General features: G+C 43.8%; 1 protein-coding gene across 2 annotated transcripts in view; it reads left to right on the top strand.

The window, feature by feature from the left end:
- The window catches only part of RNF128 (ring finger protein 128), a 113,491-nt gene extending 86,938 nt beyond the window's left edge, over positions 1 to 26,553 (top strand). For both annotated transcript variants that reach the window (XM_072125936.1, XM_072125937.1), the window contains exons 3-7: positions 1,317 to 1,388; positions 17,790 to 17,872; positions 20,406 to 20,502; positions 21,649 to 21,814; positions 24,134 to 26,553. In XM_072125936.1, coding sequence (XP_071982037.1) covers positions 1,317 to 1,388; positions 17,790 to 17,872; positions 20,406 to 20,502; positions 21,649 to 21,814; positions 24,134 to 24,255 — 540 coding nt within the window. In that variant the 3' untranslated portion in view covers positions 24,256 to 26,553. The remainder of the gene's footprint in view (positions 1 to 1,316; positions 1,389 to 17,789; positions 17,873 to 20,405; positions 20,503 to 21,648; positions 21,815 to 24,133) is intronic.

Raw genomic sequence — 26,553 nt, 5'->3', positions numbered from 1 at the left:
ACTTTAGCTCTAGGCTACAATAAACAGCTATAACAGTTATCACAGGTGTCTTTAATGAAGCTTTATTGTTAATCCTGGTTCTTATGAGAACCCAACATTTTTAAAATCCAATTGCCACAGAGACCAAAAAAGTTCTGGCTGGGGTCCCAATTATAAACTATACAGTTTCGACTTGCATACAAATTCAACTGAAAAACAAACCTAAAGAACCTATCTAGTATGTAACCCGGGGACTGCCTGGCTAGTCATATCTGCTACTTTGACATATGCCAAACATATCCACAGACCATCTATAGTACTAGTCATCTCTCGTAATTTTATACTGACCTCAGTGCTCCCTTTTATATCATACAAGGGAGAAAAAAAACTCTAAATATAATTCTACTATGTCAGTAGGGAATTATCAGATCCCCTCTGTGCTGTAGCTTCACAGGCTGTTACAATGTTTAGGAGCACTTTCCCCACCCCACTGTGTGAGATTACATCAGGCAGAGGGAGGGAGAATCCTGAGGGAGCAGGGGGAGGTGGAGACGGTGTAACAACCTGTGAAACTGCAACATGGAGTGGCTCTGGTAATGCCCCCGCAGAGGCCTTCTGGCTAATTATCATTAGCAAAAGTTGATTTCAGAAGGAGGCTAGCAAATATAAGAAGATTAGCACCGTCACAGTGCCTGGATCTATGAGTAAGTGCCCCTGGGTTATCCATGCTTCATTTCCATGGTAGATTTTCTTTAATGTGATTCTCCAGGGTCCAGCATTAAATGGGTTTGTCTGTGTGTAAATTATAGTACTGGTTTCTTTACACGGCTCAGAGGTCCAGACCCCCAGTCAAAGTATATGTGGAATTTTCTATAGCTCCTATACTGGGAAATTGCAGAGTATCATAACATAGATACTTAATTTATTCAGTTGAAGAAAATTCTGGAAATTCTAGAAGACACTCTGAAGGATATCAAATGTTTCTTTAATTTTAGACTTAAGGTAGTTGTACAAGTAGATAAAAATAATATTATTTAGGATGAAATGTTTATAAACAATGGACGTCAATAATATCATCAAACAATGGACATCCTGCAGAAAACTGTAAAAGGCATGGCAGCCTGTTTTCTTGACCTCTGCATTTCCTTATATGGATCCTACTTTACAAGCCAAACAGGTAGCGGAGGTGGATTTCTGTAGCTAGGGAAAACGTTGTGGTATGTATTGTCATGGAAACTTCAGGACTCCTTAGAAAAGTGTTGAACTGTCTGCTATGTAAGGATCTTCAGTGGGCGATGTTCGGCTCGTTTTTGAACTGCTTTACTCCTTTCTTTCAGAAAAAATTAAAGGATGAAGCCAAGAAAGCGATTGGTCGGCTGCAGTTGCGCACCATTAAGCAAGGCGATAAGGTGAGATCATGGGGAAGGTCTGTACATTTTTGATATAAACAGCGTGGAGTTTTGTGTTAATACTTTCGCGTCACTGGTATGATCTTTGTGTCCAAATGAAAGAAATCAGATTGTGTGTATCGGTATAAATTTAATTTGATTCTTTTTCTGGAATGTTGAGGTTTTGTTTAGATTTCCAAAATGATCAAATCATTAAGTCAGTGGAGCACATTTGCAGTCCGCAGAGTTCACCGACAGTGCATTAGCAATTCGCTGAGATCGTGCGCCCAATATTGTGCATTTGTCTCTTCCCCACTCGAGTCCGCCGGAGTGCACCTTCCTCATCATGGTGCATGTGAATGCTTGATTTTGCTATACAATTTGAAAGTAAAACCCGCGCTCAGTCCGAATCGGGCGACACAATCCGATCGCGGACGATACAATCCCAGCACAAACCCCTGTCAAATACCTGTCAAAGCCATGCAAATCCTGAAAACGGCGTACAGTCTGACGAAATTGCAATCCGTGACCCTTAGTAAATGAGCCCCTATAACTTTTACTTGCCATTGTATGACATCTGCTTCTGTGAATTTCTGATATCTGTCACAACGCACTCATTTCCGGACACCTGTGTTGCGTGAGAAGGAAATTGAATACCTCGTCTATCCTGTACTATGTGTCCAGGCTCTCTGATGTAACTTGATCAGTTACACAGGTTAGTGGATTATACAGATTTAGCTTCTTAGAGCAATGAAACTAAACACTGTACATGATATGACCTTTATCTGCCCCAATAACCAACTACTGTCAAATGGTTTATATTCTCTGAACACCAGTTTCTTGTTTGCCTTTTACAGGAGTGTGTACAGTGCGCTTTCATTGGATATAGAAGACAATGAATGGGGATGTTTCAGGAGTATAGTATTGAAATAACATGAATGATTACTAGGATAAACAAAGTTCATCAATGTATTATACATTTTATCAAGATACTTGTTTTCCTGCCACCCTAGTATGTGTACGCTCTATAAAGTGTCATTAGATAGAAGGGCTGTGTTCTTTATTTCATTACGCAGCCTGGCAATATATTACTTGGGCGTTTTTGGCCACGTAATCATTAATGAAATGGGCATCCTGGCCTTAGGGTTATAGCTATATACATTACACTGAATGGACTTATGGTGGAGAGAATGATAGCGCAGTGGAATTTTAACTTGCACAAATATTTCCTTTTTGGAGAGACAGCCACCATTGTAGTTGCTTGCTAAACCCTCCCTACTTCTTTCCATAGTTTAGCGGGAAGGGGGTAGGTATTCCCATTTTCCATCCTCTAAACCACTGTGGTTCACAGCAGATTATGTGCCTCTGTAGTATGGATACATCTGAAGGATTCTCCACCTTCCCGTACAATGAAGGGCTAGGGTGCATCTTGCTTTTTGCACATAAGGTGGGATATGTTGTCCTTTTCTCCTCTCTCCCTGCAAGAAGAAAAGAACACTTGCTGCAGCTAACAACTGTTCAGGGTGTTTCCCCCATGATGTAACTTTCCTCATATGGACAGTTTCATCACTGGGGACCTCTGCAGAAGTGTGGGATGGGTGTGATGCTTTGCATACGTCACACATAGCCAGGGGTGCACCTAGCCTTTCTGCTGCCTGAGGCGAGCTATAGAAAGACGCCCCCCCCCCCCCCAATCCATATATGTAATATATCAAGGAGCGTCAGGACCAGACCCAATCTTGGGTTAATATGAAAATAAAGCAATGCAAAATACATAAAGTGTGCCACCGTTCACTATATAATACACACAGCAAGTTACCACAAAGAACAAAATACATAAAACGATCCGCCATATAATATAAAATCAATACAACGTGCCACCATATATCATAAAATACATCCGGCGTCCTTCATGTAATATATAATACATACAGCGTGCCGCCATATACCATATAATACATACACTGTGCCGCCATATACCATATAATACATACAGCGTGCCGCCATATACCATATAATACATACAGCATGCCGCCATATACCATATAATACATACAGCGTGCCCCCATATAATACATACAGCGTGCCGCCATATACCATATAATACATACACTGTGCCACCATATACCATATAATACATACACTGTGCCACCATATAATACATACAGCGTGCCGCCATATACCATATAATACATACACTGTGCCACCATATACCATATAATACATACACTGTGCCACCATATAATACATACAGCGTGCCGCCATATACCATATAATACATACACTGTGCCACCATATACCATATAATACATACACTGTGCCACCATATAATACATACAGCGTGCCGCCATATACCATATAATACATACACTGTGCCGCCATATACCATATAATACATACACTGTGCCACCATATACCATATAATACATACAGCGTGCCGCCATATACCATATAATACATACACTGTGCCGCCATATACCATATAATACATACAGCGTGCCCCCATATACCATATAATACATACACTGTGCCGCCATATACCATATAATACATACACTGTGCCACCATATAATACATACAGCGTGCCGCCATATACCATATAATACATACACTGTGCCGCCATATACCATATAATACATACACTGTGCCACCATATAATGCATACAGCGTGCCGCCATATACCATATAATACATACACTGTGCCGCCATATACCATATAATACATACACTGTGCCACCATATAATACATACAGCGTGCCGCCATATACCATATAATACATACTCTGTGCCACCATATACCATATAATACATACACTGTGCCACCATATACCATATAATACATACACTGTGCCACCATATACCATATAATACATACACTGTGCCACCATATAATACATACAGCGTGCCGCCATATACCATATAATACATACACTGTGCCGCCATATACCATATAATAAATACAGCGTGCCGCCATATACCATATATTATATACAGCGTTCCGCCATGCAATATAGATACATTCAGTGTACCACCATGTAAAATATACTATATGGCAGTATATGTAGATATACACACACAGTCATACAGCATGTACACATATATACAGCAAATATGCAGCATATACACTCATATAGCATGCATAAACACACACAGTCGCCACACACATACAGTATACACACACTTCTATACAATCATACAGTATACATACACACACACTCACCATACAGTATATACAGATTAATATAAACATATATATATATATATATATATATATATATATACCCACACATCTTACTAAAAAATAGATACATACTTACGTGGACGGCGGGCGAGTGGGAAAGGTGGGCCGCAGATAGATGAGGCGGACCGCGGACGGGAGAGGTGGGTCAGGTGGCTGGGAGAGGCGGGCCGCGGACGGGAGAGGCGGGCCGCGGACGGGAGAGGCGGGCCGGGTGGCTGGGAGTGGCGGGCCACGGACGGGAGAGGCGGGCCGCGGACGGGAGAGGCGGGCCGGGTGGCTGGGAGTGGCGGACGGGACAGGCGGGCCGGGTGGCTGGGAGTGGCGGGCCGCGGACGGGAGAGGCGGGCCGGGTGGCTGCAAAGGGCTTTCTGCGAGAGGCAGGTCGCGGACGCGAGAGGCGGGCCGCGGACGCGAGAGGCGGGCCGCGGACGCGAGAGGCGGGCCGCGGACGCGAGAGGCGGGCCGGGTGGCTGCGAGAGGCGGGCCGTGGACGGGAGAGGCGGGGCGGGTGGCTGCGAGAGGCAGGCCGTGGACGGGAGAGCCGGGCTGGTTGGCTGCGAGAGGCGGGCCGCGGACAGGAGAGGCGGGCCGCGGACAGGAGAGGCGGTCCGGGTGGCTGCCAGAGGCGGGCCGGATGGCTACGAGAGGCAGGCCGCGGGATGGCTACGAGAGGCAGGCAGGCGGTCCGAGGGTCCTGGAGAGGCGGTTCGGGAGGCGGCTGCAGGAGGGGCGGCCAGGACGTTCACAGCCAAGCTGCGGTGAGTGACCTACCTGATGCCGCCCCTCCGTCCACCAGGAGGCGCTGCCGCCTGAGGCGAGTTTCTCAACTCGCCTCATGGTAGGTGCGCCCCTGCACATAGCCTACTATGGCCTCTGAGCACATAGATCGCTAAGCAGAAGGAAGTGGGATGCCTCTGTGTGCCAGTATACGCCGAGCGTATGAAGAAAACCAATGCGAGAAAGCTGCCACAAGCCCCCTCTAGCAGTGGATTATCTTGGAACAAAATGATGGGTCAGATCAGTTTCAATTGGCCTGATCCTTATCTTACCTGACATTTACTATCTATGGAGAGTTAGGAAGCCTCAGATCCATAAGGTGACGTGAACTTGCTAAAATCATACGAAGTGTGACTTAATTTGCTAATTTGGTACAAGTTCTTTATCAGCCTGAGGAATCCCAGCAGTTTGACCTTCACCAATCATGAGGGTGGGACCCACAGTAATCCGGAGAACATGGGTCCCTTTCTCACTAATTAATAGAGCGGCAGGACACATTCAGGGTGCGGTCACACGTTGCAGTTAAAACTGCATTGCAATTAGTTTTGGGGTGGTTTTAGGCGGTATTACTTATTTTAACAAGTGAAAGACATCAAATCACAGGTGAATGACATTTGTGGGACAGCTTTCTCCTTCAAAATCAAATTCACCCGTTCAGTTCATGTCTTTTACCTGTGAAATTTACAAAACTGCACCTAAAACCACCTCAAAACTAATTGCGATGCAGTTTTAACTGCAACGTGTGACTACACCCTCAATGGTCAGAAATTGAGAGGTTTTGTGTGAATTCTCTATAGAGAACATAATGCTGATTTCTAATGAGTGTGCAGCAACTGGATTATTCATGCAACAAACCAAGGCCCCCTGTGCCCACCGTATGGATAATGCAACTTTAACCCATAAGGTTAAGTCGTATAATGACATGTTAGTTCACAATTACCCTGTGGTTAAAGTTTTTTTGGCTTATATAAACTGAAGCCAAATTCCTCCTTTAGAACCCCTTGAATATATGTGTTGATGATCGTCAGCATCCGAAAGATGGCAGTCCGACAGATCCGTTCTCTGTGTAGTTTCTTGGTTGGGTAACTGCAACCACTAAGCGGAGAATGGAGACATGTTCTCACATAGCATAGGACTGGGGTTCCTTGGGATTATCAGATAAATTTAATGTGAGACTATCCCTCATCCCCAAGGAAATGGTTTTGAATTTAAGCTGCCTTCTTATTTACCTCTAGGGTTCCAGTGATGGGTTAGAGCCTGGGTTCTCTTTGGTTCTATGGTGGGCCAGTCCTACACAGTTTAAGCCCCAATGATCATGGGTGATGCCCCTACTGATCTGATGTTGATAACCTATACATCGGAAAAGTTATCAAAATAAATAAGCCTGGAATCCCTTTAAGGTGCATTACATAGGATAGTAAGTGTCATAGGATAATTTTGGCTTTATGACTAGAGATGAGCGAACACTAAAATGCTCGGGTACTCGTTATTCGAGACGAACTTTTCCCGATGCTCGAGTGCTCGTCTCGAATAACGAACCCCATTGAAGTCAATGGGAGACTCGAGCATTTTTCAAGGGGACCAAGGCTCTGCACAGGGAAGCTTGGCCAAACACCTGGGAACCTCAGAAAAGGATGGAAACACCACGGAAATGGACAGGAAACAGCAGGGGCAGCATGCATGGATGCCTCTGAGGCTGCTTAATCGCACCATTATGCCGAAATTATGGGCAACAGCATGGCCATGACAGAGTGACAGAATGAAGCTAGATAGCATCTAAAACATCCAATAATTGACCCTGACACTATAGGGGACGGCATGCAGAGGCAGCGGCAGCAGGCTAGAGAGTGTCATGGCGACATACCCTAAATGGACTCAGGCTTCAAACCAATGGGTGGCAGAGAGGAACCAAAGGAGGTGAGCAAGAAGCGCTCAAATAATATCGGTACATGATAAAAGTTTGCCAGTATATTTTGTGGATTACACAGCAGGGTGGCGACAAAGTTAACATGGAAGCCATGAAAACAACCCAAAATTCTGCCTGACACAGCTCGTTTGATAAGGGGACCATGTATGGAGGCAGTGAACTAGTAGTAGATTAAAGGTGCTGCAGTTAAAACTATGTTAGTTGGATCTTGGCATGGAGCTGGCGCTCCGCTGCCAGGCGAGCTTTCGCCAATCCAAGCCCCTGTCTATAGGCTACTCCCCAAACAGCACTTCTAAGAACCTTTTGTATAAGATCAAGTGTAGTAGCGTTCTTATAAGTTTAGGATATGGCGGGTGAGGGGAATGTAAACAGATGCGCAAGAAGCGCTGAAATAATATCCCTAAATGGTAAAAGTTTGCAAGTATATTTTGGGGATTACACAGCAGGGTGGCGACAAAGTTAACAACTTTGATGTGGAATGCCCTGTAATAGCTCTTGGGCGGTGTGCCTTTTATCGCCTAGGCTCAGCAGTTTCAGCACCGCCTGCTGTCGCTTAGCGACGGCACTGCTGCTGTGCCTAGAGCTACCGACTGATGGCGCCATGCCCACGGATGGTAATTCGGAGGAGGAGGAGGTGGAGGAGGGGTGGGAGGAGGTATAGTAGGCCTTTGAGACCTGGACCGAGGTAGGCCCCGCAATTCTCTGCGTCGGCAGTATATGACCAGCCCCAGGGTCAGACTCGGTCCCAGCCTGCACCAAGTTAAGTGTAGTAGCGTTCTTATAAGTTTGGGATATGGCGGGTGAGGGGAATGTAAACAGATGCGCAAGAAGCGCATGATGCGCATGGAGCTGGCGTTCCGCTGCCAGGCGAGCTTTCGCCAATCCAAGCCCCTGTCTCTAGGCTACTCCCCAAACAGCACTTCTAAGAACCTTTTGTATAAGATCAAGTGTAGTAGCGTTCTTATAAGTTTAGGATATGCCGGGTGAGGGGAATGTAAACAGATGCGCAAGAAGCGCTGAAATAATATCCCTAAATGGTAAAAGTTTGCCAGTATATTTTGTGGATAACACAGCAGGGTGGCGACAAAGTTAACAACTTTGATGTGGAATCCATGAAAACAACCCAAATTTCTGCCTGACACACCTCGTTTGATAAAGGGACGATGTATGGAGGCAGCTATATGGACGACTTTTGGAGGTAGCAATGGAGACAACGTGTGGAGGCTGCTATGGAGACAATTTAATTTGGATAGTGCCTGTATGTGGCAGTCCCAAACATTTTTCAAACCAGAGGAGCAGGTAGGTGGCCCTCCAGTAAAATGGGATAGATTGAGTGCCTGTATGTGGCAGTCCCAAAAATGTTTCAAACCAGAGGAGCAGGTAGGTGGCCCTCCAGTAAAATGGAATAGATTGAGTGCCTGTATGTGGCAGTCCCAAAAATTGTTCAAACCAGAGGAGCAGGTAGGTGGCCCTGCAGTAAAATGGAATAGATTGAGTGCCTGTATGTGGCAGTCCCAAAAATTGTTCAAACCAGAGGAGCAGGTAGGTGGCCCTGCAGTAAAATGGAATAGATTGAGTGCCTGTATGTGGCAGTCCCAAAAATTTTTTAAAACAGAGGACCGGGTAGGTGGCCCTCCAGAAAAATGGAATAGATTGAGTGCCTGTATGTGGCACTCACAAAAATTGTTTCAAACAGAGGACCGGGTAGGTGGCCCTCCAGAAAAATTAAATGCATGAAGTACTATAGCAAGAGCCAGTGGGCCCTGTCAAAAAATAGCCATTTTCCTCTGCTTTACTGTACAAAGAGGAGGAGAAGGAGGAAAATGAGGAGGAGGAGGAGGAGTGGATCAATTATTCAGGTTGAGCTTCCTTCACCTGGTGGAGATTGGAAATTCTGAGAAATCCAGCCTTTATTCATTTTAATAAGCGTCAGCCTGTCAGCGCTGTCAGTCGACAGGCGTGTACGCTTATCGGTGATGATGCCACCAGCTGCACTGAAAACCCGCTCGGACAAGACGCTAGCGGCAGGGCAGGCAAGAACCTCCAAGGCGTACAGCGCCAGTTCGTGCCACATGTCCAGCTTTGAAACCCAGTAGTTGTAGGGAGCTGTGTGATCATTTAGGACGATGGTATGGTCAGCTACGTACTCCCTCACCATCTTTCTGTAAAGATCAGCCCTACTCTGCCGAGACTGGGGACAGGTGACAGTGTCTTGCTGGGGTGACATAAAGCTGGCAAAAGCCTTGTAAAGCGTACCCTTGCCAGTGCTGGACAAGCTGCCTGCTCGCCTACTCTCCCTCGCTACTTGTCCCGCAGAACTACGCACTCTGCCGCTAGCGCTGTCAGAAGGGAAATACTGTTTCAGCTTGTGCACCAGGGCCTGCTGGTATTCATGCATTCTCACACTCCTTTCCTCTCCAGGGATGAGAGTGGGAAGATTTTGCTTGTACCGTGGGTCCAGGAGAGTGAACACCCAGTAATCGGTGCTGGAATAAATTCTTTGAACGCGAGGGTCACGGGATAGGCAGCCTAGCATGAAATCTGCCATATGCGCCAGAGTACCAACGCGTAAGAATTCACTCCCCTCACTGGCCTGACTGTCCATTTCCTCCTCCTCCAACTCCTCTTCTTCTGCCCATACACGCTGAACAGTGAAGGACTCAACAATGGTCCCCTCTTGTGTCTCGCCAACATTCTCCTCCTCTTCCTCCTCATCCTCCTCCACCTCCTCCGATATGCGCTGAGAAACAGACCTCAGGGTGCTTTGGCTATCAACAAGGGAATATTCTTCCCCCGTCTCTTGTGACGAGCGCAAAGCTTCCGACTTCATGCTGACCAGAGAGTTTTTCAACAGGCCAAGCAGCGGGATGGTGAGGCTGATGATGGCGGCATCGCCACTGACCATCTGTGTTGACTCCTCAAAGTTACTCAGCACCTGACAGATATCAGACATCCACGTCCACTCCTCATTGTAGACTTGAGGAAGCTGACTGACCTGACTACCAGTTCTGGTGGAAGTTGACATCTGGCAGTCTACAATCGCTCTGCGCTGCTGGTAAACTCTGGATAACATGGTCAGTGTTGAATTCCACCTCGTGGGCACGTCGCACAACAGTCGGTGAGCGGGCAGTTGGAGGCGGCGCTGCGCTGCCCTGAGAGTGGCAGCATCTGGGCTGGACTTCCTGAAATGCGCACAGATGCGGCGCACCTTCGTGAGCAAATCAGACAGATTGGGGTATGTCTTGAGGAAACGCTGCACTATCAGATTTAACACATGGGCCAGGCATGGCACATGTGTCAGTCTGCCGAGTTGCAGAGCCGCCACCAGGTTACGGCCGTTGTCACACACAACCATTCCCGGCTTGAGGTTCAGCGGTGCCAGCCACAGATCAGTCTGCGCCGTGATGCCCTGTAATAGCTCTTGGGCGGTGTGCCTTTTGTCGCCTAGGCTCAGCAGTTTGAGCACCGCCTGCTGTCGCTTAGCGACGGCACTGCTGCTGTGCCTAGAGCTACCGACTGATGGCGCCGTGCCCACGGATGGTAGTTCGGAGGAGGAGGTGGAGGAGGGGTGGGAGGAGGAGGAGGCATAGTAGGCCTGAAACACCTGGACCGAGGTAGGCCCCGCAATCCTCGGCGTCGGCAGTATATGAGCAGCCCCAGGGTCAGACTCGGTCCCAGCCTCCACCAAGTTAACCCAATGTGCCGTCAGCGATATATAGTGGCCCTGCCCGGCAGCACTCGTCCACGTGTCCGTGGTCAGGTGGACCTTGTCAGAAACGGCGTTGGTCAGGGCACGGATGATGTTGTCTGACACGTGCTGGTGCAGGGCTGGGACGGCACATCGGGAAAAGTAGTGGCGGCTGGGGACCGAATACCGAGGGGCGGCCGCCGCCATGAGGTTGCGAAAGGCCTCGGTCTCTACTAGCCTATAGGGCAGCATCTCCAGGCTAAGCAATCTGGAGATGTGCACATTAAGGGCTTGGGCGTGCGGGTGGGTTGCACTATATTTGCGTTTCCGCTCCAGCGTCTGGGGTATGGAGAGCTGAACGCTGGTGGATGCTGTGGAGGATCGTGGAGGCGACGATGGGGTTTTTGTGCCAGGGTCCTGGGCAGGGGGCTGACTAGCAGCTGACACAGGGGAAGGAGCAGTGGTGTGCACGGCCGGAGGTGAACGGGCTTGTTGCCACTGAGTGGGGTGCTTAGCATTCATATGCCTGCGCATACTGGTGGTAGTTAAGCTAGTAGTGGTGGAACCCCTGCTGAGCCTGGTTTGGCAAATGTTGCACACCACAGTCCGTCGGTCATCCGGTGTTTCCTTAAAGAACCTCCACACTTCTGAAGATCTAGCCCTCGCCGCAAGAGCCCTCACCACGGGAGCTTCACTAGTTGACAGTGGCGCTGATGCACCAGCTCTGGCCCTGCCTCTCCGTCTGGCCCCACCACTGCCTCTTCCAACCTGTTCAGGTCGAGGACTCTCCTCCGTCTCAGAAGCACTGTGTTCACCCGGCCTCTCAACCCAGCTTGGGTCTGTCACCTCATCATCCTCCGATCCCTCAGTCTGCTCCCCCCTCGGACTTCCTGCCCTGACAACAACTTCCCCACTGTCTGACAACCGTGTCTCCTCATCGTCGGACACCTCTTTACACACTTCCACTACGTCAAGAAGGTCATCATCACCCACAGACTGTGACTGGTGGAAAACCTGGGCATCGGAAAATTGCTCAGCAGCAACCGGACAAGTGGTTTGTGACTGTGGGAAGGGTCCAGAAAACAGTTCCTCAGAGTATGCCGGTTCAAATGCCAAATTTTCCTGGGAGGGGGCAGACTGGGGGGGAGGAGGCTGAGGTGCAGGAGCTGGAGGAGTGGGGATTTCGGTGACATGGGTGGACTGCGTGGAAGACTGACTGGTGGTGGACAAATTGCTCGAAGCATTGTCAGCAATCCACGACATCACCTGTTCGCACTGTTCTGGCCTCAACAGTGCTCTACCACGAGTCCCAGTAACTTCAGACATGAACCTAGGGAGTGTAGCTCTGCGGCGTTCCCCTGCTCCCTCATCAGCAGGTGGTGTCTCACCCCGCCCAGGACCACGGCCTCTGACCCCTGCAGTAGTTGGACACCCACGTCCCCGCCCTCGTCCTCTACCCCTAGCCCTCGGGTTAAACATTTTTAAAATGAGAGTTATAACTTTTTTTTTTTTTTTACTTCTTTTTGTTTTTTTTGGTGTTTTTTTGTGTTTTTTTTTTTTTTTTTTGAGTTTTTAAAACCAAACAATCCTATCCTATTGCTATGGCTATTTTCTAGCCAAGTATCAAAGGAAGCACACTACTATGCCAGATGAGATGACACTGAGTTATTGCCTAATAGAAATCCAACCCCTACTGAATTTTGCCACTTCGGCCTTTGCTATGGATATGTGCGCCACTAAGCGCAGAACACAGCGGTCGCAAGTCTCACTACAAATTGCTCAGAATTGGCAAGTACATGCACTGCAGAAACTACAGCCACCAGCAGATCAACCAGAAATCAAATATATAGAACGCTACTGTAGGCTTCAAGAAGCTGTTTGTATTCTCCTATGGCTATTTTCTAGCCAAGTATCAAAGGAAGCACACTACTATGCCAGATGAGATGACACTGAGTTATTGCCTAATAGAAATCCAACCCCTACTGAATTTTGCCACTTCGGCCTTTGCTATGGATATGTGCGCCACTAAGCGCAGAACACAGCGGTCGCAAGTCTCACTACAAATTGCTCAGAATTGGCAAGTACATGCACTGCAGAAACTACAGCCACCAGCAGATCAACCAGAAATCAAATATATAGAACGCTACTGTAGGCTTCAAGAAGCTGTTTGTATTCTCCTCTGGCTATTTTCTAGCCAAGTATCAAAGGAAGCACACTACTATGCCAGATGAGATGACACTGAGTTATTGCCTAATAGAAATCCAACCCCTACTGAATTTTGCCACTTCGGCCTTTGCTATGGATATGTGCGCCACTAAGCGCAGAACACAGCGGTCGCAAGTCTCACTACAAATTGCTCAGAATTGGCAAGTACATGCACTGCAGAAACTACAGCCACCAGCAGATCAACCAGAAATCAAATATATAGAACGCTACTGTAGGCTTCAAGAAGCTGTTTGTATTCTCCTATGGCTATTTTCTAGCCAAGTATCAAAGGAAGCACACTACTATGCCAGATGAGATGACACTGAGTTATTGCCTAATAGAAATCCAACCCCTACTGAATTTTGCCACTTCGGCCTTTGCTATGGATATGTGCGCCACTAAGCGCAGAACACAGCGGTCGCAAGTCTCACTACAAATTGCTCAGAATTGGCAAGTACATGCACTGCAGAAACTACAGCCACCAGCAGATCAACCAGAAATCAAATATATAGAACGCTACTGTAGGCTTCAAGAAGCTGTTTGTATTCTCCTCTGGCTATTTTCTAGCCAAGTATCAAAGGAAGCACACTACTATGCCAGATGAGATGACACTGAGTTATTGCCTAATAGAAATCCAACCCCTACTGAATTTTGCCACTTCGGCCTTTGCTATGGATATGTGCGCCACTAAGCGCAGAACACAGCGGTCGCAAGTCTCACTACAAATTGCTCAGAATTGGCAAGTACATGCACTGCAGAAACTACAGCCACCAGCAGATCAACCAGAAATCAAATATATAGAACGCTACTGTAGGCTTCAAGAAGCTGTTTGTATTCTCCTATGGCTATTTTCTCGCCAAGTATCAAAGGAAGCACACTACTATGCCAGATGAGATGACACTGAGTTAGTGCCTAATTGAAATCCAACCCCTACTAAATTTTCCCACTTCGGTCTTTGCTATGGATATGTGTGCCACTAAGAGCTAAACACAACGGTAGCAAGTCCCCCTGCTAATTCCTCACAAAATGGTAAAAGATGCAAATTAAAATAAAAAAAGTAGAACGTTATTGTAGCCCTAAGAAGGGCTGTTGGGTTCTTTGAGAATCACTCCTGCCTAACAGTAAGCTAATAGAACACCCTAACGCTTTCCCTGACCAGCAGCAGCTCTCTCCCTAGCGGCATCCAGAGACAGAATGATCCGAGCAGCGCGGCCAGCGGCTAGTCTATCCCAGGGTCACCTGATCTGGCCAGCCAACCACTGCTATCGACGTGTAAGGGTACCACGTCATGCTGGGTGGAGTGCAGAGTCTCCTGGCTTGTGATTGGCTCTGTTTCTGGCCGCCAAAAAGCAAAACGGCGGGAGCTGCCATTTTCTCGAGCGGGCGAAGTATTCGTCCGAGTAACGAGCAGTTTCGAGTACCCTAATGCTCGACCGAGCATCAAGCTCGGACGAGCATGTTCGCTCATCTCTATTTATGACCTCTGATTCAAAATGCGCAAATACTTAAAGGGAACCTGTCGCCACATTTTTACTAATACAGCTAGTGACAGGTCTTTAAAGAGTCCTAGTAAATAACTGCCACCCTTCTTTTAGCTAAAATTTGTTTCCCTCGCATCAACATAGATTACCTTTATCTTTATATTACCCCTCTGATCTACTCCTCCCCATGCCTTATGCCTCCTTACTATTCAGCAGTTCATATCATGTGACCAGGGTGATGTCATCTAAGGTTCCTATACCTTTTACATTTTACAAAATGTACCCCATGTTTGTATCTGATCACATGAAATCCAGCATATGTCCATGGAGGCATGCTGTGATTACATGTGATCAAATACATACAAATGTAAAGGGTATCGGACCTTAGATCACATCACCCTGGTCACATGACATGAATGTAACAAAAAGCACAGTGTAAAAAAAATGGAAACAATATTTCCTATCAGTAAATAGAGCTTTATAAGTCTGTAATTGAATATTGACACAGAGATGTCAGGCAAAATAGGGGAAGGTGGGGGGGGGGGGGAGTGTCACTGGCAGCCTGGGAGAGGAGAAGAGTCAAACCCAGGAGATAAAAGTCAAGAAGGCTAATTTGCATATCAGAAAAATGGCTGTATTTAAGGTAGAGTCTCTCTGACGGGCTCATTTTAGGTCATATGGGGAGGACTTGTAATCCTTTTACCATGGTTGGTTTAGAATGTAAATTTCTGGTGACACGTCGCCTTTAAAAAATATAATTTCCTTTTATACTTGTTTAATGAAGAAATGTATCCCATGAATATTTCATATTACATTATGGGGGTAACTGAATAGTTTGTTGTTTAAAACTTGGCCATCTCCTATGTATGAGGCCTCTACTTAGAAGAGCTCCCTATTTGTATGTCTTTGTACATGATCTGGAGGATCGGAACATAAAGAAACCTGGAAATATTTCCTCATATTTCCTTAGAGAATCTTTCCTTCTCCCTTGGGGTCGATCCTCCATTTAATATATAAATTTGTGCAGGGTCTTTATTACCAAGACCTGTTCTGAAAAGGAGCGAATATCACTTGTCACCCGTGTAAGACCTAACGCTGCTTAGGGAGATCTTGGTACTGAAGATGAGTAAGTGAATGAACATCTTACTGGTAAACAACAGCCGAGCTTTTCTAGAGGGAAAAGATCTGTGAGTCACCACAGGAAAACTATCTGCACAGTTCTCAGCTTTCCTCCTCCTCTATGACCTCAGCACATGATCCCTCTGGTGACTTCCATCGCCTCTATTCACACAGGGGCCACTTGTTATTCAACACTTGCTCAACTAGTTTCATGTCATGCTGCCTGCAAAACTTCACCCGTCAAGATAATGGGATTCGCTAGGTTTAAAAAAAAAAAAAATCTGTAAGAAGAAGAGGATGTATTAGCAGAATTTATCATTTTATTTTTAACGACCTGAAAACGGAGGTTATCCAATTATAATAATTGATCTTTTTAGTTTTTAAATGTTTTTTTTTTTTAATTTACTCTCTAATTTTTTAAATGGTGTATCTATGTTAACTTTGATAGGTCACTGGTCTTTAATAGACCCATTAAAGATAATGGGTGCATATGTTGCTCCATTGACTATTGAAAAACATATCTGTTTAAAAAATAAAAAGGCAGCGCACAGAAACTTTACTCAGGGTACGGTTACAAGCGTCTACAAGTACAGCGCTAGTGAAAAGGGGACGTGCCTCGAGCCGAATGCATTTGCAGTGAATCTCATGCAATCAGGGTGATGCCACACATGGCGTTTTGAACCCGTTTTGAATCCGTTTTTGGCCCATTTGTAAGCAAAAACATGTGTTTTGCTCAAAAACGGATTCAAAATGGGATCAAAACGCCATGTGTGGCATCACCCTCAGTAAGCAAACACATGCGCTTTACTGAAAACTTATTAAATGAGTCCGAGGCACGCTCCCCTGCATTGGCGCAGTGTGTGACTGCACCCGTGGGCCGCGTTTACATGATTACATAATTCCATTAATGTTAACATTTGTTAACGCTATGTGAACGCATGTTTTGTAAACACAAATGTTAACAGTAATGTAATTGGGCAAACCCCTTTTCTTAGCTGTTGTAATGCGTTTTAAAACTCAATGAAAAGCGCAATGTGTGTACGCGCCCTAATAATCAATTGCTTGGCTCAAGTCCATGGGACTTATGTAATAGCCAAGCTCTGTACTCAGCCTTTGGCCATCAATCCCATGGGATACCCTCAGTGATCAGACACTCATCACATATCTCAAAGATGGGGTCATCCCACCATAACACTTCCTTTTTCATTTACGGTCCTATAGTGAAGCACCAATTAGCCCCTGTCAATTGGGATAAGAAGACAAACCCTGTACACCTGTAAAGCTTAGTGCAGGCCACTTGTATGTGTTTTGTAAGCTGTTGAGCCCTGGAGAATAAATAAGAACAAGTAATTGCACACTGATACATGTGACAGAGAATACATTTCCCCACGGGAGACGACTATCAAGAAGGTTCTGACATAACCAAGTCTAAGCAAAGTCATTCTCCTATTAGAAACACAGGGATATTTAATTTATTTTTTTGATGCTCCAGATTAAACCTTCTGTGATATAGTAAGATAAAAGTAAGATAAAAAAGGATAAAATGGCAGCAGGATACAAAAATAATTTCGCACATGCACAGAGCTATCATGGTAACTTGGCTGTGACAAAGTGAAGAGAGAGAAATACAGGTTCTGGTGTTTACATGCAATTTCCCCCATATGATCCACACCCGGCTTTGGTTTTCACATTTAGTTATAAATGCAGTTCCCAAAATAGCTGATGGATAATCCTCCTCTATTGCAAGGAGCAAGACTTGCTGGGAACTTGCAGTACATGAAGACTTGTGAATCAGAAATGCAATAGAAATAATAAACCAGATAATATTTATCGATAACATAAATATATAAAAATATTTACGGTAATTTTTAAATTGACATATTTATTATGGTAAACTTTAATTGCAAGATGATAAAACACAGCATTATTGTCTAGTCTCCAGTCATCATGTAACCAGAATTTTGTCTTGATTCTTCACCACTAGGTGCTTGGTCCAGATGGTGATAGCTGTGCCGTTTGTATCGACGCATACAAAGCAAATGATGTTGTGCGCATCCTGACGTGCAAGTAAGTGCAACTACCAGCAGCGCATGCATTTACATTGGGCTTTGCTCACAAATATTGCTTGAATTTACGGACACAAAGTTGTGCGCACAGGACTTGCCATAAGGTAAAATAACGGCTAGACTAATGCACCCCATCACAGTACAAGTTATTTCCTAGTTCTGTTCCTTTCATTACTTAAGTTGTTCTGCTCCTTAACAAAACTGAACAGAAATAATTACCAAAGATGGAAGCCTAGGGTGCACAGCGTTTCTGAGTGCAGGGGGCCGTGCCTTGGCCCCATCTCATTAGCGTTTCCATTTCACTGCATTAGCGAATGTGTTCGGCCCCGAGGCAGACCACTGCCTGCGCTTGTAAACACAGCGCTAGCTGAGAGTGTGACAGCACCCTCAACCTAAGTCCTCTGTTCAAATCTGTCAGAACTTTAATTTGCTTCCAGTCTGAATTAAAGGACATCTATCACCAGGATGAAGGATTGTAAACCAAGCACACTGACATACTGGTGTGTACCTCTCTGGCTCTCATCCGCTCTTCTCTACGCTTCCTATGCCCTTGTTTTTAAGAATAAAAGGCTTTAAAAATGTTGCAAATGAGCCCCTCCAGCTCATTTGGATAATTTTAAAAGCCTATTTTGCAAAACCAGGGCATAAGAGGCTAAAAGAAGAGCAAATCCTCCCAAAGATTCAGTGAAAAATTTCTTTATAACAAATGCTAGACACTACATTGGAAACCAGGATTAATTTGCTGTTCCTGTAAAGAGAAAATTATTCTCTGTCATTTAACAGACTTGGAAGATCCTTTCTTTAACTTTACATAGGTTTTCCTCTGTTATTCCTACTGGAAATCAAGTTGATTGAATACTGGGTGTTACTAGTTGGGGGCATGTCTTTCTAGCATTGTCCAATATGTGCTGACTGTGTATAAGCAAGGTGAATGGTGACATGGTGGATGGTCCAGGATTACAATGTAAAGGGAAATACAAGTTATAGACAGGAGAGATGATGTGTCCTCTTCAAATGACCTCTTAGTTTTGGAAAATTAAAAATCATGCAGGTAAAGGTGAAAATTGCTGAGCAAGCAGATGTGGGCATTTCTTGTAGACTGTTTGACATCGTTGTTTTGGTAATGATTTTTAGCATATTATTCTGGTAGTTGTCTGTACAGTTTAGGACTATGTGTAATGTCTGTACTGTGTATTACATCACTGTACCCCAGCCATGTGTTTAATTGAAAGCAGAGAATCCTATGGGAACAGGAAAGCTTCAATTAAGGCAAAGTCTAACATTAATGTAATTTGTCGCCCTGTACTTAGAGGAACTGTTTACAATGGTGTCATGACTTCCACTTGCAGTATTACATTCATGACAGATTTATTTGTTTCCTCACACTTGTTGTTAACAAGTGTATGAGCCACTTCATGGAGAACCCACTTATTCACATTATTATAGGATGTGGTGGAGTGGGTGCTGGTCTATAGCTCACCTCAGGCAACAGGGAGTCTAAGGGCCAAGAGGCCTAATCCTCATACGATGGGAGGGGAACTTCATGACCGCCGCACATTGCACCCAGTCATGCTCAAATTCCTCCCATCAAAAATTGTGGCACTATAAGTTTTTGGGGTTTTTTTTCGTATGGTTGTGTTGCCAGTGACTACTCAAGGTTTGGTTGGCATGTTGTGATATGGCACTGAAGTTTGTGGAGTTGGAGTCCTGTACTTAATTCTAACTAGAAGGACATACCTGTATAAGGATCGCTATTAAAAAAAAATCAATCAATCATGCAAAAAACATCCGAAGCTTTTATTTACTAAATGGGTTAGTGAAATAGTGGCTTATTAAAAGGAATATATATATTTTTTTTTCCTGATTTATTTTAATGAATTCATTGTTATCTGACAAAGGGTTTGGATCAGTTACATCCGCTCAATAGCACGGAGGGCCCATGATCACCTCCTATGACTGTAATCCCAATGATGTCAAGCAGATGACAGAATCCTGTCTGTTCACTTGCTGATGGCCTTCTATTATTGTAACTTTGTTGTGTTTGTTGAATATACTATATAATAGTCATTTCAAAGTGTTGTATTTGTTAAAATAACATTTGTGTAAAACTAGACAATACACGTTTAACAAACACAATGTAATATAAAAATAGATATAGCATTAAAAAAAAACCTGAAGGCCTGAGGAACACACGAAATAAAGTGACCAGAAGAAACCACAAGTAAATAATCTGGTTATAGGTTCCATACAAAGCAACGTAAACGGCGCCACCTGCAGGTAACAGGATACATTAATCTGTTCCGGATCTTTTAAAAAAATGTTGTTTTGAGACTTTGCACAAATTTTATGTAATTTCGCATCTTTACAATTCATTACCTGACTTGTTCTTCAGAATATAGTGAGCCCTGCCAAAGACCCCCCCCCCCTTACTCAGAACAAACCTCCATTATACAAAAGTCCTATAAATAAATAATATTTTAGAAGATGCGTGTCTGGCTGTTTGTGTTCATTTTGTCAATTTTTTCTTTTTCCAGCCATTTCTTCCATAAGAATTGTATTGATCCCTGGCTGCTGGAGCACCGAACATGTCCAATGTGCAAGTGTGACATACTAAAATCATTAGGAATTGCAGTAAGTACATTAAGACTTTTTCTTCCATTCACCGAATTTCATGTGTATTTTCGTCAGAACTTTTCACCGCTATTTGCAAGGCTGAAGCGGTGCAGTGGTTAGATTAGCCCTTCTTTAATCTTTTTTGACCCTGGTCTGTGTTTTTTACTTTTTTCTAAAATACCCCAGTGTGAAAGTGGTCTGAGTCTGGTCTATAGCTGGACCCATTGATTTGTGATATAATATATTTATATGGTATCCAGCACATTTAACTTCCAATCGGAGATGACTTTTCTCAGTTTCCTATTTTTTAAAAAACTAGCGAATAGAACATTGTCCATAATAAAATTCCCAATTACAGGGAAATATCCAGAAATCCTGGGAATGTTTTTTGACATAGCTTTGTACACAGGAGAGTTATACTTCATTGTATTTTTACTTTATGGGGGTACACAGAAACAATAATAATGGGTATACAGCAGTAACTTAATTCTAACCTCATTCCCATTAGTGTGTGTGAACACTGGGTTTATCCTCCCCAAAAAATTACTGTATTTTTTGGACTATAAGCCGCACAAAAATCCTTTTATTTTCTCAGAAATTAATGGTGTGCCTTAGGCTGGTGCCACACGCACCGCTTTGTCTGCGTTTGAAAACACAAACGCAGACAAAGCCGCGCCTACCGGGGCAGGCCGTGGCCTGATCGCATCGGCGTTTCTATGGAAACGCCTGCGATCGGGAACGAGCCACCAGTGTTTTGCGTTAATTTAATGCAAAACACCAGCAGCTTGTTCCCGATCAGTAGGCGCGGCTTTGTCTGCGTTTTGCGTTTTCAAATGCAGACAAAGCGGTGCGTGTGGCAGCGGCCTTATAGTCCAATGCGCCTTATATTTGAACCGTACTTACAGACAACAGCTGCCTTGAACTGTGCACAGGTCTGCCACCTGCTGGTCATTCATCCTTATAATCCGGTGCGCCTTATATATGAACCTAGATGTTTTAGCAGGCATTTATTGATGGCGTGGCTTATAGTCCGAAAAATACGGTATTACACCAAACAACCCATTTCTAAATTAATATGTAAAAACCGCTTGTAGCCTGCGGCATGAAGAAGCTTTAGTGGCAACAATTACTATGTAGCAATAATCTGTTTTCCTTTATTTGAAGGCTGATGAAGAGGAGCCAGATACCACCATGGCGATCTCCTCTGTATCCAGCGAGGTTCAGCAGACCACTATGCATGTGGAGGAAGAGACTCGTAGTGACAATGCATCTTCTGGATATGCCTCTGTCCGAGGTCTTGAAGAACTTACGGAAGAAACAGATCATATATGTGAGTGTCCTCCATATCAATGTCTTCATTCACTCCAAAAAAACACAAAAAAGTGTATGTAAGGAGGAAGTGATAAAATGCACTTATTAGTAATGTAGCATTTTTAGGTGTGCTGCATTATCTAACTAAAAGCTACAGCGTGCATAGACCAAAAACCATCACTGTACTTTTTTTATGCAAAATAAAAATACTTTAGATTTACCCTATTTAATAACAAGCCGTCTCAGGTAGGGTATTAAATGTGCTTTCTAGAATTTACTCCCTTGTGTCAAAATCTCATTTACCTATAAAAAATCTCCTCCAAATTCATGTGAAAATGAGCAGAGAAGAGTCAGGTTTTGCCTAAGACCAGTCAAATTTAGAGGAGGCGGTGGAAGAGTCTATTTAGATACCTCTGTATTTGGCTCTGTATTAACTAGTAACATGTTTTTGGTGTCATATTAAAGGAAAACTACCATGAGGATTCTACCATCAGAAGTAGATCTGATGGATCTAGGTTCCAGGATTATTAAATTACAGATTAGGGCAGAGGCAGGCAGGATGAATCTACCATCAGATCTACTTCTGATGATAAATTCCTCATGGTAGATTTCCTTTGAAGATGATAAAAATTTCATCTTTCAGATCACACTGGAATTGGATCTTTATCTGCACCTTACATTTCCAAAAATCTTTAACTGCCTGTATTTCTGGTTTTGTAGCCTTTCTGAAAAGGCTACAAAACCAGAAAGTGGAGATTCTTATCTTTTAATATGACACCAAAAGCATGTTTCTACAATAGAACCAAAGACTGTGGTGTCTCAAATGACACTCCCCCTGCAGCCTCTAACCTTGACTCATCTCAGGCAAAATATGACTCTTCTCTGCTCATTTTTACATAAGGTTGGAGGAGATTTGTTTTTATAGGTAAACGAGCGAGATTTTGCAGGAATACTAGAAAGGCCATTTCATGTCCTACCAGAGGGTGCTAGTAGCTAAGATCGTAGATGAAATACCTGACCACGTAATGAATACCTTATGAAACCTCATTGTGGTTAAGCACAAGGGCGAAACTAGGAGAGGCTGGACCCCATATCAGACTTCTGAATAGGGCTTCTGAATACAGTTCAATGTATACACTAGAAAAAATTTGTACACTCAAACACACGCACAGTATATATACTCCCATACATGTATATATGTATCATATACGCACATAGATGGGAGAGATTTATCAGTATTGTCTGAGAGCAGCACTGTTCTTGTTGCCCATGGCAACCAATCAGAGCTGAACTTTAATTTTCCCTCAGCTGTTTATAAATTGAAAGCTGATCTCTGATTGGGTAACTAGAACAGTTCTGCTCTGCGATACTTCTGATAAATCTCCCCCATACATCACATACGCACCCAAACTGTATACTATATACACATTATATACACACACAAATAGGGGGGAATTTATCACTGCTTTTACAACAGTTTTCTGACGTACAAGCCGTGAAATAATTGCAAAATCGGGCACACCGCAATAATTTGCGATGATTATGTGACTACGCCCTGTGGACTTGGAGGGGGCATGGAGGGGCATGGCTGCTGGCGGAGTAGGTAGGCACAGGGTGTTCCTGCCCCGTGCCTGCATACTTTTTAAAAACCTGTGAAAAGGCCTAAGCCTCTTGATGATCCGGCGGGACGGAGGGGGGATGTGTTGCATGATATAGTTTATATAGTAAATATATACATCATACACTTGGACATGTATTACAAACATAGCATATACATGCATACGGTATATACATACTGTACACATACCATATACACACATGTATAACGTATATAGACACCATGCATACACATGAATGCGTAAATACACACAGCAGAGACATACACACATAGCATATACATTTATACACTCATATATAAATGAGTATATAATCACTGTCAGGCAGTCTTCTTAGAGGCTTCTTAGTCTTCAGAGGTCACAGTAGCTGAAGACCACCTTAGGCAATTGCTATACATGGCAGGAAGTAGAGATATGAGATTCCTTGTCCCGCCGTTGTGATGTGAGCTGTGGAGGATGTGCACTGTTATATACATATTACACTGTACAATGTGCAGCACAGTATGTACATAATGGGGCACATCCCCCAAGCTATAGTGTCGGGTCAGGCGGCCGGGCAGAACTCGTGAGATGTGACTGTGACCTCTAGTAAGTTTATGCTGTTAATGATGATAGTCAAATCTAGAATAGAGAAATGTGACACATGGTTTGTAACTTTTCAGGTAGTAAACAAACAATTTTGACTACTGATTATTTAAATCTCCATCTCCCTTATTTCCTAGATGAGGAAGCAGAGCTTGTAACCAATGACACCTCGGCCACAGCAGTAGAAGTTCTTCCTCACATGGATAATCCCACATTTGAAAGTGAAGATGTTTCCCACATTCAGAACGTGAAGTCTTGAGCAGCACAATGAACGGACTCAATGGGCTCAAGTCCAGTTTTCCCGCATAGTTTTAATTCTACCTTTTTCTATTTTAAAAAGGAAACCTAGACTAGAAGGCATCGCCCTACAATCCAATCCAATGGAGACGAATGGCGTTTTGGTTTGGCCAACCTGGATCTAACGGCTTCATGTACTATAATTTTAAGGTTCTAACCGGAAAAAAAACTTTAAATGTCGACACAGTGCATATTTTATTATAATAACACAGAGCTTAATTTTATATATGTATCTATATTAAATGATCCGTTTTTAATTTGTCAGCACTAGATACCTCACTGAATCTGCTAATTCTATATTTACTAGATCACTTTAGATATCACGTTTAGGAAATTTAGATTTGTCACCAGAATTAGTTCAGGGCGTTTGGCAACAATTGAAAAACATTTGTCTCACAGTTTGAATGTTCTGTTGCATGGCGGAGTTTAGGTTTTACCCAATAGATGTGGCGTCCTACCCTCCTCTATTAATTGGTAGTGCATGTTGAGAGTTGGAGTGCGTCTACTACGTGATAGGCAACTACTGTGATACAGTGTTAGATCATTTTTAATTTTTCCAATTAACATCTACTAAACAGAGACCTACATTTTACATCTACTATTGAAAAGTGCTGAATGCAAAACAATAGGAAAGCTAGTTAAATAGTCTACGCATTAGTTAAAGGACTTCTACAACCACATTTAGGGGTGCTAGTCTGTCCCCTAATGTATGCTCATTATCTTAGGGGTGATGGGGACCTCCTGCTGGCATACTCCAGGCCGTCTTCTATACCGAAATATGCAGTTGTTATAAACTTTGAGCCGAAGTCGCTCACCATTTGGCTAGCCGAGCGCCTCCTGGCTCCATTGGAACATAATTTATGCACACCCCCTCATCTATATTCATCCTCGGGGCAGTCAGAATGTGCTGCAGACAGCTGGAGACGTCACACGGCTATCTGCTAATCTTGCACCTGCGCAGAAACCTTTCTTGCACAGCCGGGGGGAGAGAAGTGCGGCTGCGAAAGAAAAAGATGCACAATTTTGCCGGCACTGAGGAAGTATATAGATGAGGGGGCATGCATAAATTATATTCCGACTGAGCCAGGAGGAGCACGGCTAGTGCCTTCAGCTCATTTGTATAACGTTTTATAACTGCATATTTCGGTAGAGATGACGGGCCCCATAGGTAACGAGCATATGTTTGGGGACAGTCTACCACGCCCTAAATGGCGTGTGGATTTGGTGTAGATTTCACCTTTGGCATTGTGTGAAGTCAGAGGTAAAAAGGTGACATGTGGTGGTCATGTTGTGGATTTGGAAATCCATATCTTGCCCTTAAATCTGTTGCATAAAATCAGTCAAGTTATTGCTAAAATATGCCCCAAGTCCACCCTGTCTCAGTTCGACCAAAAGTGACCCCTGGTTATCTCCAGCTCTTCACATTCTTACACAGATCGTATTCCACTGATCCTTTGCAGAAGTGACCTTACACTATGTCAACTTTTTAAGATGAGCATTTTACCTTCTCTTCATGCTCCTTGCTCATCCGATCTACCCAATGGTGCCTGCTTTGTGTCTATCTTTTATACACTATAATGGACTACAAAGGTAAAAGCTTATTGATCCAGATATCTATATTTTCCCCAAAGTGTTCTCCACACAACGGTGCAACCATGATTCTATAATATTATTACTGCAAAAGTCCTCAAAGATGTGGATCGGGTGATATGATTTCAATGTCTATTTAGCCGTTACCATTGCCTACACCCACACATCTATATACCTGTGTATATCTGTTCATGTGGGTATGCTTTGTATGGTAGCAGTGTAATTACCTCCAGGGGTAGAACTAGGGAGAATGTGTAACCATAGCTATATACTGGTATTGATATAGAGAATATATAAATTAACAAAATGTAATGCCTTTTTATAAATGGAGAAATTAGTATGCAGGGTTATTGGAACAATAATCTTGTGAACAGATTTTATAAATTTTATAACTACTAATGACAATTTTGTGGCGTGAACCCAGATGTTCTTCCCATCAGTAATTTAAAGGAAAAACGCACTTTATTTTCATGCTCTTTGTCGCAGTAACCTCATGTATAATTTAATGTGAACAGAAATGTGTGTGGAAGGCAAAATAATTCCATTTTAAATTTTTATTTTTGTCCATTATAAAATCTAGCAAAAGTGTATTTTGGAAATTTTAAAAATTCTGTAAATATATCTCTTGATTTGTATTGGTAAGTTGTGTAAATAAATCATATTCTAAGGA

Source organism: Engystomops pustulosus, chromosome 9 (genome assembly GCF_040894005.1).
Source record: "Engystomops pustulosus chromosome 9, aEngPut4.maternal, whole genome shotgun sequence".
NCBI lineage: Eukaryota > Metazoa > Chordata > Amphibia > Anura > Leptodactylidae > Engystomops > Engystomops pustulosus.
Note: the sequence above shows the minus strand (reverse complement) of the source record. Positions and strands in the feature narration are given on the sequence as shown.